The sequence below is a fragment of the Chelonoidis abingdonii genome, chromosome 8, assembly GCF_003597395.2.
Source record: "Chelonoidis abingdonii isolate Lonesome George chromosome 8, CheloAbing_2.0, whole genome shotgun sequence".
In the NCBI taxonomy this organism is placed as follows: Eukaryota; Metazoa; Chordata; order Testudines; family Testudinidae; genus Chelonoidis; species Chelonoidis abingdonii.
Window position 1 is genome coordinate 22,996,375 of NC_133776.1, and position 20,050 is coordinate 23,016,424.

The window sequence follows — 20,050 nt, forward strand, 5'->3', positions numbered from 1 at the left end:
TCAGTGAAATTCCACAAATCTCCATTAAAAAAAAAACTGCACACTACATATGCTGAAATATAGCTCTATCAATACCCCCACCCAAAAAAACCCAATGGCACCCCCGGACCCCCCAACTGGCTGCTGCGATTCTGGAAACGTTACACTATTTCCTGTGCAGTTTAGGAACCAGAGGATATAAAGCCTGGGAAAATGTGGGAAACTTCTAAAAGGCTACCTTGCACTTTCCCCAGCTTATGAGGTTTAGGAGATGGGAGCAGGATTTGTTCACCCCTTAAGAATTAAGGTAAGAGTCACACACACTCAAGTTTCAGGATATAAAAATTATATTAAGTGCATCTAGCCAATAATGACCTTTACATGCTTGGAGCGACAGCCACAGTGATGTCAGTGCTGCGCCCAGTGCAACTGAGGAAAGGGGCATATGAGTGGGTTTGTAACACTGTTATGCTCTACTAAGGGCTGGTTGGTGTTCTGGCACATCTTATCATACAGCAACCTTAGGATTGTCTCTTTCCCAGCCATATCTGTATTAAACCCTCTACACAGGAGACTGAGGGAAGCAGCGAAGAGCCAGCTATGCTGTCTGTTTGCCACCCAGGGATTTCCTTATATCAGAGAGATCCTCAAGTAGCTGGTTATGTCCTTCTGGTTTTATGTAAGGTAGATTTAGTGATGATGTATTACACCACTGGTGGCTACAGTCTCAAGCTCCATGTTACCCCTGCCACTGATTTCAGGTCTAGTGCTTCTAAGAACACATGAAGCCCAAGGAAAGTAACACATTCACAAGAACAAAGTCTTAACATCGGTTGGTATGACTATCCAAGTATAGATAAATCCTACATACAGCCATGCACAAATTACAGCTACAGTCAGTCACATCCACCTAGGCAGTACTAGGGTCTGCTAGGTCTCATGGCTTGATCATGAGTAGATGGATGATTCCTACTGGAGTTTTCCCGTAGGGAGGGCAATTTTCCCAAGCTGACTGCATCTCATACCATGCGCAATAGCCTGGGTTGTGGAAGACCAGGATGCACAGGGTGCCAGACACATCCTGTGTGACCCTAAGCATGTCACCTAGTCCCTCTGTACCTCAGTTTCCCATATGTAAAATGGGACTAATAGCTCTGCCCTAACTCACAGTGTGGCTCATTACATTAAAGATTGCTCAGCTATTACAGTGACGTGTGGCCAGACAAGTACCTAAGTCAGAGAGAGAAAATTGCACATTGCAATAATATTTCTCCAATTGTACCTACAGTTTAATTCTATCTAAGGGTTTGGTATTTACAGTGCTACTTTCTGTAAATGTTTAAAACAGAAATAATACTTCTGAAACATTGCTGATGGATTAACTCCTGTCTGAGGATAGAGCGTAGCTGAGACGGTGGCCCTGTTGACTGTATTTTGAATTAAGCAGGTCTCATGATGTGAAGGTCTTTCAGGACCAATAGCCACTACAGCTTTAATAGAACAGCCTTGTGCTTATGGACATGGAGTGATTTAAAAAAAATGGTTTTTGCTAACTATATTAGGTACTTTGTGTAATTTTCTTAGTCTTGATGCTTTACTGATATAAGAACAGTCTGTCCTATTGTACACAGCTAGAGGAAGGTAGCCTGTTATAAGAAAATGCATATAATAAAAAATCAATGCTTTGTTCAAATTAATGTTACATTTCTTGTAAGGTACAAGGAAAGTAGAACTTGAAACTAAATGGAGGACAAATGTCACAGGAAGTGGGAGCTGAGATTACAGACTAGGAAAAAATGGTAAAGCACAACAATTATATATAATTATATATACACCCACAAAACAGACAGAGTTAGCCTAAATTGTAATTCTATCTAGGAGGCCCAAGGACATGAACAAATCACTCAAGCTTTGCATTAGTCTCATTTTGGATTTTGTCACTAGTGAAATTAGAAATTCTGTACAGTTTCAGATAAGAGTAAATTAGATGTTTGGATGCCCAGAATCTGGTCTCAAATCCATTCATAGTGTAAATATAAAAACTATTAATTGAGTCTGCAGGACCCAAAAATGTGGGAGGCATGCTAGGGAAGTATGTATATGCATGCACATGCAAGATTTTAAAAAGTAGCTAGTGATTTTGGGTGCCCAGCAGGGCCGGCTCCAGGCACCAGCAAAGAAAGCAGGTGCCTGAGGCAGCCACTAGAAAGGGGCAGCAGACCATCCGTTGTTGGGATGGCACGTCCGGGTCTTCAATGGCAGCTGAAGCACTCCACATTAGTCTTCGGTGGCAGCTCAATCAGGTTTTTCTTTTTTTTTGCTGCTTGGCAAAAAAGCTGGAGCCAGCCCTGGTGCTCAGCCCCTTCTGAAAATCAGGCCACTTTAAGATGTCTTTAGTTGAACACCCAAAATTGCTAGTCACTTTTGAGCTACAGACCAAGGTTGTCATCTTATGAAGAGGTTACACTCCATATTTTAGAACTGACATTACAAGTGATATATTTTTTTTTAAATGGAGGGGAAGCAATATGGTGAAGCTGAATAAAAGTTCAGACACTAAGAGCAAACAGTTAATCTGTTTTGGCCAGAGGTGGACAAACTATGGTCCACGGGCCACATCTGGACCACAGGACCATCCTGTCTGGCCCATGAGCTCCCAGCTGGGGAGGCTAGCCCCTGGCCCCTCCCCCACAAAGCCATCCCACTGCACTCTGGGCGGTGGAGCTGCGCACTCCTGCTGAGCAGAGCGGCAGCATGTCTGGCTCCAGCTGGCGTGGCAGCCAGACAGGCTGCTCTGCTTGGCATGGTAAGGGGTAAGTGGGTGGGGCTGGGGAGTTGTATCAGGGATGGGGGACCCCAGGAGGCAGTGAGGGGACAGGGGGCAGTTGAATGGGGCAGAGGTTTGGGGGGGCGGGGCAGTCAAGGGACAGGAATGGGGAGTTGGATAGGCATGGGGTCCCAGGGGGCCTGTTAGGGGGCAGGGGTGTGGATGGCATCAGGGCAGTCAGGGGACTGGGAGTAGAGGAGCTGGCTAGGGGATGGGGTCTCAGAGAGTGGTTAGGGGCAGGGGGTCCCAGGAGGGGGCACTTAGGGGACAAGGAGCAGAGGGAGTTGGATGGGTCAGGAGTTCTGAGGGGGGCAGTCAGGAGGTGGGAATTGGGAGGGGCAGATGAGGGGTGGGGCTAGGCTGTTTGGGGAGGCATAGCCTTCCCTACCTGGCCCTCCATCCAGTTTTGCAACCCAAATGTGGCCCTCAGGCCAAAAGGTTTGCCCACCCCTGGTTTAGGCAGTGTACACTTTGGTCATTAAGTTATTGTTTATTACGTATATTTGTATTAATTCAATTCTTCTAGCTGGTATAGCAGGAGGGCTTTTGCAGGAGAGGGGACTGAATGATGGTGAGGTCTCATACCACTCTATGAAAACTGGGATGCGCAGGGCTTTCCAGGTCCAGAGGACTGCATGGAAGGAGAGCCATAAAGGTAGGGGTAGAAGGAAACAAAAGGAGCGCTGAGGCTGGCTTTGAGGAAACACAAAAGATGGCAAGGTTAGAGATGTAAGCACATTTTTGATCTAGAGTAAGGGATTTTCTATATGGTGTGGAAATGTGCACTATGGGGGGGGGGGGGATTGATTTTTAAAGCACACCAACATGTTGCATATTAACTGGTCCAGATAGACCCTGCCGGTGCATGAACAGAGAATGTTAAAGTGCACTAGAGACCCTTTAGCGCACACCAGCTGGGCCTGCACAGACCAATCAATGCACAACATGTTAGCATGCCGTAGAACTTACATCCCCTCAGGGGGCATTGCCCTGCCATGTCGATGAGCCCTGAGTCTACATTTCTCAGGTTCTCCAGAGTTGCCACTGTAGAGTTGTACTATTAGGAAACTGCCAGGCATACCTATACTACTATTCTATTTACTATATTAGGCTATGAACTTCAGGGGAGAGAATCTCACCCCTGGGCTGTTCCCTTTATGACAGGTAGAAGAGCAGGAGTGATGTAGATGGGCTGTAGAAGTAAAATGGGGATAATGATACTGCCCTCCTTTGTAAAGTGCTATATAATTATTATTGAAATCCTTGAGTCTGGCTGAGGGAGGATTTCCCTTGCACAAGAGGGCCATAAAATTACTTTTTGTGAACCCCCTTCAAAATCCTGGTGAAAGGGCAGGGATGCAGTACTGCTGAGATGCCATCAGCCTGGGGAGGATTCTGTAACTTGGCCAGGTTTCTACAAATGCCTAAATTATGCAGTGGACCTCTCCAGATTCTGGATGATGGGAAGGGTGAAAAAGTGATTTAAAGCCCTCTTGGCCTTCTTCGCCCCCCCTCGCCACCCCGGACTCCAAGAGGGAACTGTTTTTTGTTTGGCATTCGCTGAAACATGACAATTGTCCTCTTCTTTAAACCCTGGTTCACTTTTTAACATTTTTTAAAACAAATATTTTACTATGAAATCAACCAAAAATGAGAACTTTAACTGGTGTGCTAGACAGCTAAATGGTTAATGTAGAAAAAATAACCCCCACCAAGCACACAATGACCAGCACTGTAAAGGCATTGGGTATCCCCCTCCTGACCACAAGGAGGCATAAACATGCAAACACTGCGTAAGTCTTGGTAAGATATCACTAATATGGAACAAATATTAACGTTTCAAAGACTCATCAGAAACTCTTGTTTTAAAAATGTAATTTAATCTATTAATTCTACAGCAGTCATCATACACATCAGCACAATACTTAAGTACATTGGACAGGTATCCAAGAAAGATGCAATTACCCAGCAATATTCTTTTGTTTAAAAAAAAAAGAAACAAACTTCTAAAGATGTAACAGGAAAAATATTGGTTACAATAAACAGCAGGTAAATTGACTAAACATGTCACTACTTTTCATTATCAAGTTAAAGGCACTTATGTTAACAAACTCCAATTTGTCTAGGCTTCCTGTCTCAAGTGCCCTGAAATCTAGAGAGAACTGAAGGCCAGATCTGATCTCTCCTACCTTGCTGTAAAGACAGCATAACTCCATAGAAACTAGTGGAGAGTAGGGTATGTCTGAGATCAGAAAATGGCCCTTAATATGCAGGCAGTATTATAACTCCTTAGTGTCTCACAAGCCATTTGGCTAGAAGCAAATGTATCTTGCCACAACTGTTGTCTGCTCTGACAGCACTGGCAAAGGTTTCCTGGCATTTGGACTGTATGGTCATGGCCCAGTTTTCCTCTCACTTGTGTCTATTTGGCACTGATGTAATGGCATTGATCTCAATGGCATTATCCCAGATTTATACCAGAGAAAATGAGAAGAGAATCAGGCCCTAGCTCACTGGATCATAAATATGAGCCAACTGCTGCACTCAGTTGCTGATAAACCATTGGGCCTGGGACTGGTGAGCCTTTGCTTGCCTGAAACAATGCATTATTCTTCATTCACGATGAGCCCATTGCTCACCTCTGTTCCAATTATTTCACAGCAATGAACCAAAACAAAAAAAATGGAGCAGATGCCTGCATGCTTGGCCATGCTGTGCTGTGAAATGAATGGCTGTTTTGAAGAACTGTGCAAGTTACTTTATCTGTTGCAGGCCTGATTGCTATGCTGGGCCACATATTTGGAAGAAAGCTCTTTGGATGTTTTCCAAATCCTCCCCTTGGATTCACGAGTAGCATGGATTGTGTGCATTTAATGGGAGCTACATGCAGGCAAGCATATGAGGGCTGAATCTGGCCCTTTCTGTAGTCAAAGGGGATTGTCTAAGTGAGCATTGAGTAAAAAAATAACTCAGATCTGGCTGCCCCTTCTTTAAAAACCTGCAGAGGGAACTGAGGTGGGTGGGGGAAATGCAGGAAACATCACAAAGGCTACCTTGCACTTTCCCAAGATTATCAGGTTTAGGAGATGGGGGCAGGATTTGTTGACCAGTAGAATAAATGGAGGTTGGGGTTGGTGACTGACAGCCAGAATCTGTGATCTCTAGTGGCTGGCTGGATGTCATAGCCAACCATGCAAAGGCCTTTCCATAACTTCAGGTTTAGGGCCCCCTCATCCTGTCCCTAGAGAGCTTGGCTTCATATGCTAACAGATACAGCCCATACTTTCTTATCCCTGGAACAACCATTATAGGGGATTGGCAGCCTTTGGCTGTATTAACTTTTGAGCCCATTTCCTGCCATTTGGTGGGAAAGGGTGGAGATTATATGCAACTGGCACTCCCACCATCTACATGAATCCCTGTTTCCACAAAGGGCTCTTGGTGCAGTGCAAAGATGGCGCCATGTCTGCAGCTGTCTTCCCCATACCCCGCTTCTGGGTGAGAATGGGGAGAGGGACTCATTTAGACAGGAAGATCTGAGCCTGAGCACAGGACTTTGCACCTTTGAACAAGAAGACTGATGCTCTTTGCAGGCATGGGGTGAATCAGATGGAAAAGGCCTATTGACTTATCTAGTTCATTCACGTGCAAGGGCCGGGATTGTGTTTAATAATGTATTTTCTAGAGCTTCATGGAAAAACTGCCCCTTTACGGAGCATTCGGGTCTAACCACTGTTGGGGGTGTTCACTGTTCTCTAACAAATGGATTGAACAGCAAATCACTTTTAGGGATGTATTCTTGCTTTGATACAGGCTTGGGACTCCAATTATTTTTAATAGGATTTGTGTATGCATATTGGAGGAAGGGATCCCATTAAATCTTCAGTGCTACACTTAGCAGGAAATTAATTCTTTATAATAAATCAATACGTAATGACTGAAAGTACAGCTTCTCACAGAACACAGCAGCACTTGCAGTCGAACTGCCAGACATATTCAGTTGGGCCTTGAGGTTCATCCAGTGACACTATTCATGAGACATATTTGTCTCCATTGCACGTATTCATTTATTATAGCATCTCAGTAGTGTTATATAATCTGAAAGTCTTTATCACAGATGAAGGTATGTGAGAGAGGTGTTACTAATGTAACTTTATTACTGTATGTTATCACATACACCTAGAGCATACCAGGATTTGATTTGATTTTATTTTGCTTAGCCCAAAGTTTTCAAATTTGGGGCCTCTAAGACAAGCACTTTAAATCCACACTTAGGCACATAAATAAATGGCCTGGTTTTCAGAAACGCTGAGCATCAACAACTCCAGTGTCTTTAACAGAAACTGCAGGTGCTCAACACATCTGAAAAACAGGCCACATGAATAGGTATCTACATTTATGTGCCTAATTCTGATCTTCAAATTTGATAGTTTTGGCCTTAGAGCACTGAAGACATGGAACTTTACAAAGCAGAAATATAAAAATAGTTGAAACCACAGTGCACACACAATGTCAAGACAACCAAGAGATACAGGGAAATAACATCCAAAATATTTTTTCTGCATAGATTCAAAGAAAGCAAAATAAATAATCTTAATTTTACATTCCTGTTTTATATGTATTCTATAGGCCAGCTCAGCAGTTCTCAAACTCTGTACATGCTATGGATCACTTCTTAAAATAGAGATGAGCTCTTTCCTGGACACTCCCCCCTTCCAATTTCCTAATCCCAATTCAAGTTTTGGTTACTTGCAAAACTAGTCTCAGAACAGTATTAGGAGACAGAGTGAAAATCAACTTAGTACATTTCCACATTTTTTTCATGTGCTATTTACTCCCTTTACTCCCTCGGTGCAGTTATATCAACACCGAGTACTTCTGAAAATCCCTTATTAGTACTAAATCTCTCCTTGGTGCCTTTCCGCACCTGCTTTCATCTGCACTGTGGTCATATCCGCCTGTGTGTTTGCTCTTTCTCCACTTTAGGTGTCATCTCTATATTTAAACCCAGAGCAACACCAGCCAGAGAGCATCCTGATGCAGCCAGGTGTGCTTCACTTATTCAGTTTAAAAATAAAGTCCTGGACTGGACTACAGACGGCAGGGAACATCACCAACTGGAGACTGACAGATGCTTCACTAGAATGACATGCCTTCCGAAGGGATCCGCAGATTAGTTTGAGAACCCCTGTGCTAACTTGAACTTAGTAAAAGACTGTAGTGGCAAATTCAGAGCAATGACATTCTTCCTGCCAGACTTAAAGGAAAAACTGTGAACACTTCCCTCTTGAAAACCTGCAGAGCAGCAAATATTTTCTAATAATAAAATACAGAAAGTACATTAGTGCTAGAAAGTGTGATCCATCTACCCCTCTACTAAAGCAAATGCCATCTGCCACGTGAAGACTACACCTATGCCACGAAGAGAAGTTTCTTACAACATAGTAGGGCTCTGTTAAAAAAAAACACCTACCAAACTCCGCAGCATTTTTGTGCCTCATTTATGGACTGCATAATTGCTGAGACAAAACAAATGTAAATAAATAATTTTATAAAATACATTCTTCATGTGAGGTGAAATTTTAATGTACCATATGGCTCTATTAAAGCATCCTGAATAATTCATTAGCCATAACCTTGCTCAAGATAAATTTGTCACACCTCAGAAAAAAAATAATTAAAGCAAAATGTAAAAGATAACCTGTTTTGCATAATGTATATTTCAGCTGCTGGCTACAGCTATCTAGTAGTAGGTACAGACAGATTGACCTGGTATGTCAGCATGAAATCAAAGAAATCAAAGACTGAAGAGAATTTTGTTTATCTAGTCAGTCCTTGTTGCCCAGACAGATGTAGCAGATACTAAACTGATGAAGACACTGTGATCTCAGCCAAAAGGTAGTGAAGTGGTTAATTACCAGACATGATACATTTAGTGTGTTAAGATTTTGACACATTTATATTTTTGACAGTTGGTGAGTTATTTGAATATTTAGCCACAGACATTAAAATATAAAAACATCTATGCATGTGCCTGCTGATTCTAACAACAGTCATGATATTAGGATGCCCAATGAATACTATATATAAGAATATCCTAAGTCCATGTCGCATGTACTTTATGAACTTACAAATAAATAGATCTACAAAAATCTGGTCCTGTCTCCTCTCTCTCTCGCTCTCTTTTTTTTTTTTTTTTAAAATGCAATATGCAAAAAAGGCTCTTTCTGGTGATGAGAAATTAGGAATTGCACATTTAGTAGGATGAATATATTACTGGTGCAACACCTAAGTCAACCACTAGTCAACAAAAAGACGACATATGAAACAAAATTTGAAATTTTATTTTACATATTTATACATAAAACTTTCAAGGTAACTCTCTGAATCCAACTGAATGTTAATAGCACATCTAAAAATGAATGTCAGGTAGTCAACATTCACAAAATGTTGAAAACTGATTAAAATATACATATTACTGAACGCTACAATTTCACTACAAGGCAGGCATTTTTTTTGTTTTGTTTTTTTCTCACTTGTATAGCACCGTCAATTACAGTTTCTTTGTTTAAAACTACAGTGAAGAATAAAAAGTAGTCAATGGTAAAATACTGTTCAACTTAAAATCTTTAAACAAACAAAAATAAAGGTAAACTACCTTTTCTTCTTATCCATGGTTTGCAATCTTATAAGTACTATACATCTTTGTAATAATATTACTAAAATGTCTGATATTTAGTGGCACAAGTAAAAAATTAAAATAAATTAAGGAGCAGAGGCCAATCACTGGACATAAAGCTTCAGACATAATCAATGACTAACACTCCTTTTCTTGTGCGCCACCTTAAGCATCCGCATTTGTACAACCATAGAAGCAAAATAAATGCTCGCTTATTCCGAAGGCTTCTTGCTTTATTTTGCTGGCATTTTCTCTGCCATGTGCTTCTGCTGACTTTCAGCATGTCTGAGGAGGGGGGAAAAAAAAGCTATGTTACTCACTGCCAAGAAAAATTAAATGGACTATTCAACATCTTAAAACACACTTCCACCTAAATAAGGCTTCCCCAATGAAGAGAATATCAAGCAATCAAATATTACAGTGTTCAGATTAGCTTAGTGTAACATTTCTTTCATGATCTTGGTCTGGTTACCTAGTGTACAATACATGTTGAGAGGAAAGACTAAAGAAAACTCCTGGGATCATATAACCTGCAAACATTTTCCCTGCTCCCACCCAAGGAAAGTAAATTTGTTAGTTTTGGAACAATTGGACAGTGTAACACACTGAGGAATTAGCCAGGAATTAGGGTTGACACTGCATCCCTTGTGCTTAGGTGACATGACTATACAGAGTAATATCACAAAGTGTAACAACGAAATACACTGATCTAGAAGATGTCAAAGACACTTCTAAATATTTAAACAATTTCATTTACTACTGATGCAAAATGCTTTCAGAATGCTGAAATGTTTTTGGAAGCACAGAAAAAGAAATAGAGGGAACATCATGCAAAGACTGCAAGATATACATGACAGTAAGTGGTGCAAATCATTGTGCAAATTCATATTCCCACAGTACCCATCACAACAAAAAGTACATATAACATCCTAAATATTATTTGACAACACAAGCAGCACTCATTACTAGGATCTCTCAGAACTGATTACTGTCCAGCCACCACAACTAGATAATCCACTGCTGCTTGTCCCAAAGTACTGGGTAGTAGAGGCATTAGCTGCTTTATTTCAAGGTGTGGTCAGCCCTGCTCATGTGAGCCTCAAGTGCGACTGTCTCCAGTTGGTAGCACCTAACAAGGGCCCCTGCTCAAGTAATGAGAAAACAACAACAACAACAGGCTGGAGTCGTGGCGGGGCCAGGAGGGCGTGAGCACCCACCAGCACCGGGGAAAGTTGGCGCCTATGGCCATCATAGTACTAGGGTAAAGGATCTCACACTGAGTGAAGGAACTACAGGTTGATCTCATTGCTATCAGTCCCTGGAAAGGTCTGCGCTTGTGTTCTGCTTGGTAGGATACAGCCGCTCCTTAACAGACATCATTGCTGTGGACAATCAGATGTCACTAATGAGTGGTTGACAACAGATGCTGTCCTTACTCCCTGGCTTCTGGCTGAGCTGCACAGAGAATTTAACTCCCGGCTTCATGTCGCGTATATAGACATCAAAGCAGCTTTTGATTCAGCTGACAGATCAGCACTTCGGTTTGCATCAAAAGGTCTTGGCACATCAGATATTCTGCTAAATCTGGTGCACGATCTTCACATCAGTACCAGTGCAAGAGTGTGTGCTGGTCAACTGCTTTCACTGGATGTCTGCATAACCTCAGACGTGCAGCAGGGATGTATTTTCACCCCATTACTATTCTGTTGCACTATCAAATGGATATTAGGACTTGCAACTCCATGTCGGAATCAAGGTTGGTCAAAAAGTGTTCACCGACCAAGACTATGTTGAAGACACTGCCTTGCTTGTGGACAAGCCAGAGACTTTCAGGCCTGCTTTTCAAAGTTTCTAAGATGCCGTCCCCATTATGGGGTTGAACATCTCATGACAGAAGACCAAGGTCCAGAACCTGAGCTGGGTCACCAGAACCCGGATGCAGGTGGGTTGTACAATGCCATCAGCTGTGGTTGCGGTGGCTTGCGTAACGCTTCTCAGAAGACAATGCATGTTTGATGATGATAGGGAGAAATGCCTACAGGCCAACTCCAACCCCTGTTTCCTGTAAGTTCACCCAGGCAGGTGCGCTGCTGCTGACTTGGAGGGGGCCTGGATGAATGCGAGGATGCCCAAATTGTATAGCTCAGAACCTGCTCTGAATGAACTCACTGTGAGACAGCATGCAGGGGCAGACCAAGTATCAATTACTGTGCAAATCCTTCAACCCCAAAAGGTGGGACAGACCAAAGCCAGGCAGAGAATTTTCACTTAAATGGGAGATTCTACGGCACATAACAGTTATTTTGCATAAAGCTATGTTACAATGCACTTGGGATCTCTAATGGATGTTAACTTGTGTGTGCCCAAAAGGAGACTTTATAATTATTCAGCTCCACTCCTAACCCCAAATCCTCCTCAGTTTTACTGTTAATTACCGCATAATGACTGTGCACATGTAAGATTTCTAAATGAGGAGGCTCTCTTTACTTGCGATTGCAACAGAGGTGAGCCAGGACTGCAATATTTAAAAGCACCCATAGGTGGCATGTAAACTATTTTGAATGATGGTATTTGACTTAACTACACTCCAATTACCATATCATTTATGACAAAACTTGTCCCAGGTAGTGGCTAACTGTATTTCAACCAAATCTAATGCAAAAAAAGGGTCTTAAAATAAAAATAAAAACCAAACATTTCACACCATTCCCCCCACTTTTCCATATAATCAAAATGGAGTTCAGAAAATATCATTTTCAATTAGACTTTGTTTAAAAATGTTTATTCAGAAAGATTTTTTAAAACTATTAAAAATGTTTTTGGCGTCCCATACAATTTTACATGGGAAGTTTAATGCTGCAGTGCTGAAAATACTAGCTCTGACCAATATGAACTGGAAATAATCCAATATCTTTTTAATCTTTATTATGCAGAAACCTTTAAAATCTGTTAGATTAACTGTCTTAATATTATACAAGTTAAAAATATTCCTTAAATCATGTCAGAGACAATGGATTAAGTGGACTTGATTCCTGTATTCTGGCATGTTTTCTCTCAATCCACTGCTTAATATTATTGTTATATCTCCTTGCAATCCTTCTGGTTGCAAAGTCTACCTCATCTAGCCTGTACCACACAAATCCTATGGGAATTTTTTTTTTAAAAACCTTTTTTATGTGTTGCGATTCAAACTTTCTGGCAGCACCAAAGCAGATTTGTTCTTAACTAGCTTCTATTCTCTACCTTTCACAAATGACAGTGCCAGACCTTGGTAAAGCAAAACATCAAAATTTCGATCTCTAGGGATATGGAGTTGGACTGCTTGTTCATATTTCTCAATAGGAAGTTGCTGAAAATCTTTAGGATTGCCTGTGGCTGAATTATTTTGCTGTTGCAGAAATGTAACACTGATGGAGACCACTGTGTAGAAAGATATCCAAAGGGTTAAAAGTCATGCCCTGAGGAAATACAGTCCCTGGCTCCAACCTGCTGCTCCTCCCCAAAGTTAACCCAGGTTTCCCATTTCCTAGCGGTAATCGTCTCTGAAGTTCTACTTATTTTACAGTGAGTGCTTTTAGAGAAAATTGTGGCTTAGTTTTAGACATGAATTGGGTCCAAGAATAAGAACCTTCATCTGGTGAATGACAAATCATTAAGTAACAGCAATTACTTAAATATTATTCTGTATCGATTTGTAATTGATTTTTTTTTATTGCTCAAAGCACCCACTTACCATGGCAGTGGGTTCTAATATAGATTTCTAAATAAAACGCACAAAATAATGGTATGAATTGCAATAAAAATTTGTAATGAAGGATCAAAGTGGTAACTTCTTAAGTTTTTAGTGCTTACATTGGTGATCCAATAAGATATTTAGCAGAAGGAAGATTTGTTTATTTCAGCTGCTCTGTGACAGCTTACAGATACAGGGTTTACCCATCACCACCAACTTTTAGGCTGGCATTCTACCTAATATTGCTCCAAAAAAACAAAGTATATTAAACTTGGAATATTCTTAGCAACAGTGTTTAACAGAAGATTTTACTAACCTGGTCAAGTCTTCAATGTCTACCAGCATTGCATCTTGCTCTGTGTGCAATTCATCTCGAATAAGAAGCAGCTGCACCAATTCCTCATTCAAGCCTGGTACCAGAGACAAGGAGTTTATAATTTAATTCAATCATAGATCGAGGGATTAATGATTAGGGAATCTGTTAGCTCCTCTTAAATCATTATGTTGCATATAGTAAACAACTGCTTACATGGAAAGCAGAAAGATTCCCTACGTAAGGTTTTGGTCTCCACAAAAGGAAGCATATTACAAAATGGAATAAAAGTAGTGATTATCTATATTACTAATAGAGCTATAACAAATATGCACTTTTAACTACTATGGGTCTCATGAAATAACTGAATGTAGCATCCTCTCAACTCAAACTTTAGGTTTTAGCTAATCCAGCTACTTAAAGACAGTTGGAAAAGACTTTTGGTCCGAGTAGCCTCTACCCACTAAGAAAAAATAAATCACTCATTAGCAAAAAGTGTGTGAAAAAATAACCTAAAGTAATCCCAAAAGAAAATGTCTCTAGAGCATAACGAGCTTCCTGGAACTCTCCCCTTCTCAATGCTGCCGTAACTGCAAGCCTGACACTGTTCTGTAGCCCAGAAAATCTGCATCCTCATCTGAACACAGACCTTTTCTGTTCAAACAGAAGAATGGAAATGAGATTGCGTGAAGAAAAAGGGCAGAATTTCAAAACAGCTCAGACAGATGAAAGAGCTGTACTTCAGTAAAAGAAATCAGTGGCAGATTTGTGGTCATGCCACTACAACAGCCTTTCTGACCTCTTGCAGCCTATAATAAAAAAACCCCTGTGGTTCATATCTACTTATAGGTTAAGGAATGTAGTGATTCTAAGCAAAAATACAGCCAAAATGTGACGCAAGTGACAGTGAGTAACTGTATAAATGTTGCAGGATGCTTGTTCTGCTCTGTCTGGAATAAAATACATTGCAATTCAGTCTTGCCTGCCGTGCTTGGGGCGGCAAAAAAGCTAAAGCCGCCCCTGATTCTGCCTACTGATGCCTAGAATAGTCAGTGAAATTTTGGAATTGATTGAATGTGGCATTTAAAAATTATCACATTACATACAGACAGCAGTGCCGGTGAGCTGAGTTTAAGGCCAACAGAAGTTCAGCCAAGTATGATTTTTCAAGTTAATACATCAAAATGAACACACAAGGTTTACTTTCTTCCTGTGGTAACATACATGTTGCACTTTCCCGCACACCTAAGTTAATGTACTATAGCCAATTAAAAGGAAAATACCAAAGAATTAAAACAAAAATCACTTACTTTCTATTTGTGAGTGGAGATCATTGACTATCACTTGTAGCTGCCCAATAGTCATATCTCTCAGGTCAGTGGGTTTTAAACTTCTTTTCATCAAGCATTCACTTATATGAGGCATATGTGGCAGCTAAAGATGGATTAAAAGCCTTTTAGGTTATTATTACTTCAAATGATTTATATTTCTAAATAAAAAATAATAAAAAATGTGTTGACATTCCAAGTACTACCCTCCCCTTTCCCCATCCCCTACCATACACATGCTTTCATATAGCCATAGAAAGCCCATTTACTGAGATATTCAAAATGAAAACTTGTGATTAATGTTTAAGTCTACCTTTCAAACGAAAGACCAAGGATGAATAAATCCTTTTATGAGAAGTTGTCACAAAAATAAACATCCTCCCTGTAGTTATAACCTAGCTTCATCACTTCATTTTCCCCACAGATATCACTCCATAAATGACCCAATACTGTGACCCATGTTGCAACTACTGATTGAAATTTCATACCTAAATCTCTTGCCTTATATGCAGTTATACATGGTAACTGCACATCCCTTTGGCATATATGGATATTCCTAACTGAGCCATTTCTAAAACACTAAGAATCAAGCTTAAAACAAAGTGTTTAGCCACTGGACTGTATCTACATCATCACAATATAAACGCTGATGTGGCATTAAACTAGACAAGTGTCAACTTAAATAGAAACATTCTTGAGAAAAGTCATCTAAAAAGACAGCTGTTACCAATTACTGAGAGTTGAGAATTAAGATACCATTTTAATTCTCACTTAGCCTTTATGTTTAACACAGGCAGACAGGATAGATGGATGGTTAGCTTTATTTTTTGCTGCTCTTCAGAGAGTGATACATACCAGTGGTCTACAAAGTGGGGTGCGCACAAGACAATCCATTGGGGGGCACAGCAGGAGCGCCGCCAGAGGGGAGAAAATCGGGGGGGGGGGGGGGCGGCCGGAGGAGGGAGGGAATGAGCGAGCAAAGAAGCTGCCTCCACCCCTCCAGGCAGGGCCACCCGGAACGCAGGGGCTTTAGGGGCTGCAGGGACCTGGGCTAAGGGGGCCCCAGGGCCCTGGCCTGCAGCTCTAAAGCCCCTTTCGAAATGCAGCCCTGAGTCCTCTGGCCCGTGGAGAAGCAGGGGCAGCCGCACAACCAGCAGCTGGAAAGAAGCAGCCACTTTGAAGGTTTCCCCTTCAAAGCTGGCTGGAGAGAAGCAGCCACTTCTCTGGCCACTGGCTGTGCGGCTGCCCCTGCTCCTCCTGAGTCCGCTGGCCCGCGCTCGCAGGACCACATTCCAAAAGGGGCTTTAGAGCTGCAGCCCAGGGCCCTGCAGCCCCTAAAGCCCCTGTGTTCCGGGTGGCCTTGCCCCCGGGGGTGTGTGTGGGGGGGCAGCTCCCAGAATCATGGCCATGGGGGCGGTGCTGTGCTGCGCAGAGCCACCTAACACACCACCTGCACGAAACAGGGGCTGCCGCAGGTAAGTGCTCTGCATCTCCTGCCTGCCCTAGCCCTGAGCCTCCTCTCGCACCCCCATCCTGAGCGCCTTCCCACACCCTAACCCTAATCCAGACCTTCAAATTGCTGTATCACAAAGTGTTAAACCAAGATTTTCAATCACATTGCTCTCACTAAAAAATATTAATATTTTTGAGAGCAAAAAAGTTTTATGTACCGTTAACATAATATATTAGTATAGCAGTACATGTATATAATTTATACATAAATAAACAAACATATATTGGGGGTGAGTGCTCAAAAATTTTTTGCCGATAGGGATGCGTGATCAAAAAGGTTTAGAGACCACTGATTTATACAATATAGAGCAGGAAAGATGCATTTGAAAACATATGGAACCATTTTAAATCTGGGATTATTTTTTTCATATATTACATTACTATATATGTTGGAACAATGACTACAGAGTTAAGGTCTCATCTTTAAAATATATATTCTACTTTCAAGTATTTTATTTTTTTTTGGTTTTCATTTCTGCTTAGATAGAGTTTTGTTTCTGCTGCATTTATTGGTTCTTTAATCGCTAATCTGAACAGATTTGTGAATAGCAGTAGTAATGATTATATATTTATCTCTTAGTTCTCTCTCTATATATACACATTATACATACAATTAAAAAATTAACAAAGGCTTATATAAAAAGTTAGTTCTCATTTACTGATAATGGGTGGATGCAAATTATCTCCTAAAATAACATCTTGAAAGGCTTAAATGTTATTAAAAATTATATGCATTTTATTTTTCAGCATACGCTGAGATATCATTATATGTGAATAAATAGTACTTCACTTGTGGGTAATTCCACTGACTCCAAAAACATCCTTCTGAAGTACACTGTATTGTCATGCTTACTCCATTTCTGAATTTGAATATCTTTATTATTCTGTTAAATCTTCTAAAGCAGTTATTCTCAACCTTTTGGGAATCAGGACCCATTTCTAACTGTTTATGGACTGTGGTAACCCAGTAAATAGTCAGGGATGGAAGCCCTGAGGTGGTTTTGGTCAGGTCCTGCCCGGCACTCACTCCACAGTGGCAGGTCCTGTGCTGAGGGGCTGACTGGGCTTGGCTCTCTGCTCCGGGTGTTGCAACCTCTGAGGTTGCAGAGCCACTCAGGTTTGGCACTGCCCCCCTGGAAAAACTTGTGTGAGTGGACTTGTCACCTGGCTCATGGGGTTGCAGTGCCACTCATTCAAATTTGACCTACCAGGACTCCCATCATCATGAGGGCTGGGCCAAACCTGATTGGCGGTGGTATCCTAGAGGCTGCAATATTTGGAGCAGCGAGGTGAGCCCATCCAGCCCCGTGGGACAGGAGCCACAGGTTGAGAAACTCTGTTCTAAAGTTGATAATTTCCAGCTGAATAATCTCAGATAATTTTGTAACAACTAGGAAAGCATTTCCTAAGAATCTCTCTCGCTCTCTCAAACACACTTATTTATTATTTATAAACAAACAGATACACATATATGAACATTTAACCTCTAACTTGTAAGACACAGTTTGGCTTCATTATTATAAAATATTAAGTATGGATCTGATCCGGCAAATGTTTACTAGCAGGTGTAGTGCTTGATCTAAATAAGACTACATGTGGCAGTAAACTCTGCACCCATAAAATGCATTTAAGATAGCACCTTAAAGCTAGATGATGTTTCATTGTATAGAACTTAATTTTCCCTACTTTCTCAGACCGAAATGAGCACTAAAAATTATTTTAAGTGTATTTTACTCTTTGTAAATAAAAAATCCTTTGTTCATGTAGTTTTGCAGATATTTCGATGCACTAGTACAGAATTTGGATAATTGGAAAGAATTAGTTATTCTCAAGTGGTTAACTATTCCAACAATAAAACAACAAATTATTAACATTTGGTGGTCTTTGAATGCATACTGGCCTTTGGTTTGATACTCACAAGATCAGCTACGGGGGATTTTTTCCTGTTCTGCTTTTCCACCTCCACTTGCATTTTGGCCATTGGTTTTGCCATAGCCAAAGCCATTTTGGCTTCAGCTTGCAGTTTCTTTTGTCTAGTGAGAAAATCCATGTCCTCTAGGGATTCAGATTCTTCTTCAGTAGTGTCTCTATCAGAGTAGGAGGAACTTTGCTTGCTCTAGGAAAGTGCACACACATCAGTTGTAAGTGTATAATAACATTCACACTTTAAGATAGACAATATTGTAAGAAATTTTAGCTTTAAAATTCTCACGTATGCAAATAGTATGATTTCTTCAGGGAAGATGGAGATCATTTAATTGTATTTATTTGCTCAACAAAATAATTTTTAAATATCAAAAACCATTTTTCAAGACAGGAACACTTAAATGCTAATGGTAACCTGAGTTTTAGTTAGGGAGAGAAACCTGATAGATCCGTGAGTGTCTGAAGGCATGCATTGAATCAAACTCTGGGAAATCCCAGGAAGGCCCTTCGGTATTGTTAATATAGGGGGAAAGAAGGAATTGTTGCAGATCTGCTAATTTCCTTGTTACAATATTGTTCAGAAGGAAGGGGTGGTGAGATGCTGATGCTGCTCCATGCCATCCCCCTCCTTACTGCTACCAGACCATAAAAGGAGGGAACTTATTCACATATCTAGCACATCTGAGCTACCTAGGAATATCCAGTTCGTTGTAGCTATGTTGGTCCCAGAATATTAGAGAGATTGTGGGTGAGGTAATGTCTTTTACTGGATCTCTCACCAACAGAAGTTGGTTCAATAAAAGATATTACCTCACCCACCTTGTCTCTCTATCTAGAAATAGTTTGCCAACTGCAGTCAGCAGTCAAAATATTTTTACCGATAATCAAGGGCTGTTCTTAAGATAACTTAACAAGCTCTTTGTCTGCTTATATCACTGCCAGTTTACAATTTTTCCCAATCGTAACTTAATTTATACCTGTCTTAAAAATATTAAGAATGGCACATGCACGTGCTAAAGAATTATTTTAAATGATAGAAGCTCATGTACATACTTGTGCTTTAAAACCTTTTTATTTCTTCACTAAGGCCTTTTGTGAAACTAGTTATCAGACCTACCATTGGAGACAACGGTGTATCCAAGCTTGTTTCAGTCTTGCTGTCATCGGCATCGCTATCCTTGTCACTACCACTGTCATTTACAAAACAAATCTGCAGGTTCATCCCACTTTGTAGCCTGGAGGGGGAGAAAAGGGACAGGTGTTAGCATGCATACTCTCTCTCAACTACAAATCCAAAGTATTGTCATCAGCAATCACTGTTGCTTAACAAGATGTGCTAACATATTAGCAAATATAGGAGCTCTGACCTAAATCAACACTGAAGGTTTAACTGTCTCTATCAACATATCCTTCTGAGAGCCAGACTTATTTTTAGCAGAAAAGAAAACGCTAGAGTGCCTTAAACACAAGTTATTTAACTTTTAAAAAGAATGCCGTCAACTTAATTTTTTTTCAATTTGTATATAAACAAAAAGTGTTTCCAATAGCTTTTTTTTAAAAAAGGGAAGTATTTGTTTTTAGACATAATAAAAATTCCCCATGGTATTATTTAAAACCTAAACATTGCAGCACTAAACTTGAAAGTGAAATTGCCTATAAACAAAAGTATCAGAGGGGTAGCCGTGTTAGTCTGGATCTGTAAAAGCAGCAGAGAATCCTGTGGCACCTTATAGACTAACAGACGTTTTGGAGC

The 20,050-nt window shown here is 40.8% G+C and overlaps 1 protein-coding gene across 1 annotated transcript in view; it reads right to left on the reverse strand.

The window, feature by feature from the left end:
* Positions 1–4,697: 4,697 nt before the first annotated feature.
* The window catches only part of SCHIP1 (schwannomin interacting protein 1), a 45,627-nt gene continuing 30,274 nt past the window's right edge, over positions 4,698–20,050 (reverse strand). Inside the window, 6 exon segments of the mRNA XM_075068432.1 lie at positions 4,698–7,649; positions 7,734–9,770; positions 13,535–13,628; positions 14,842–14,965; positions 18,290–18,487; positions 19,415–19,532. Coding sequence (XP_074924533.1) covers positions 9,719–9,770; positions 13,535–13,628; positions 14,842–14,965; positions 18,290–18,487; positions 19,415–19,532 — 586 coding nt within the window. The 3' untranslated portion in view covers positions 4,698–7,649; positions 7,734–9,718.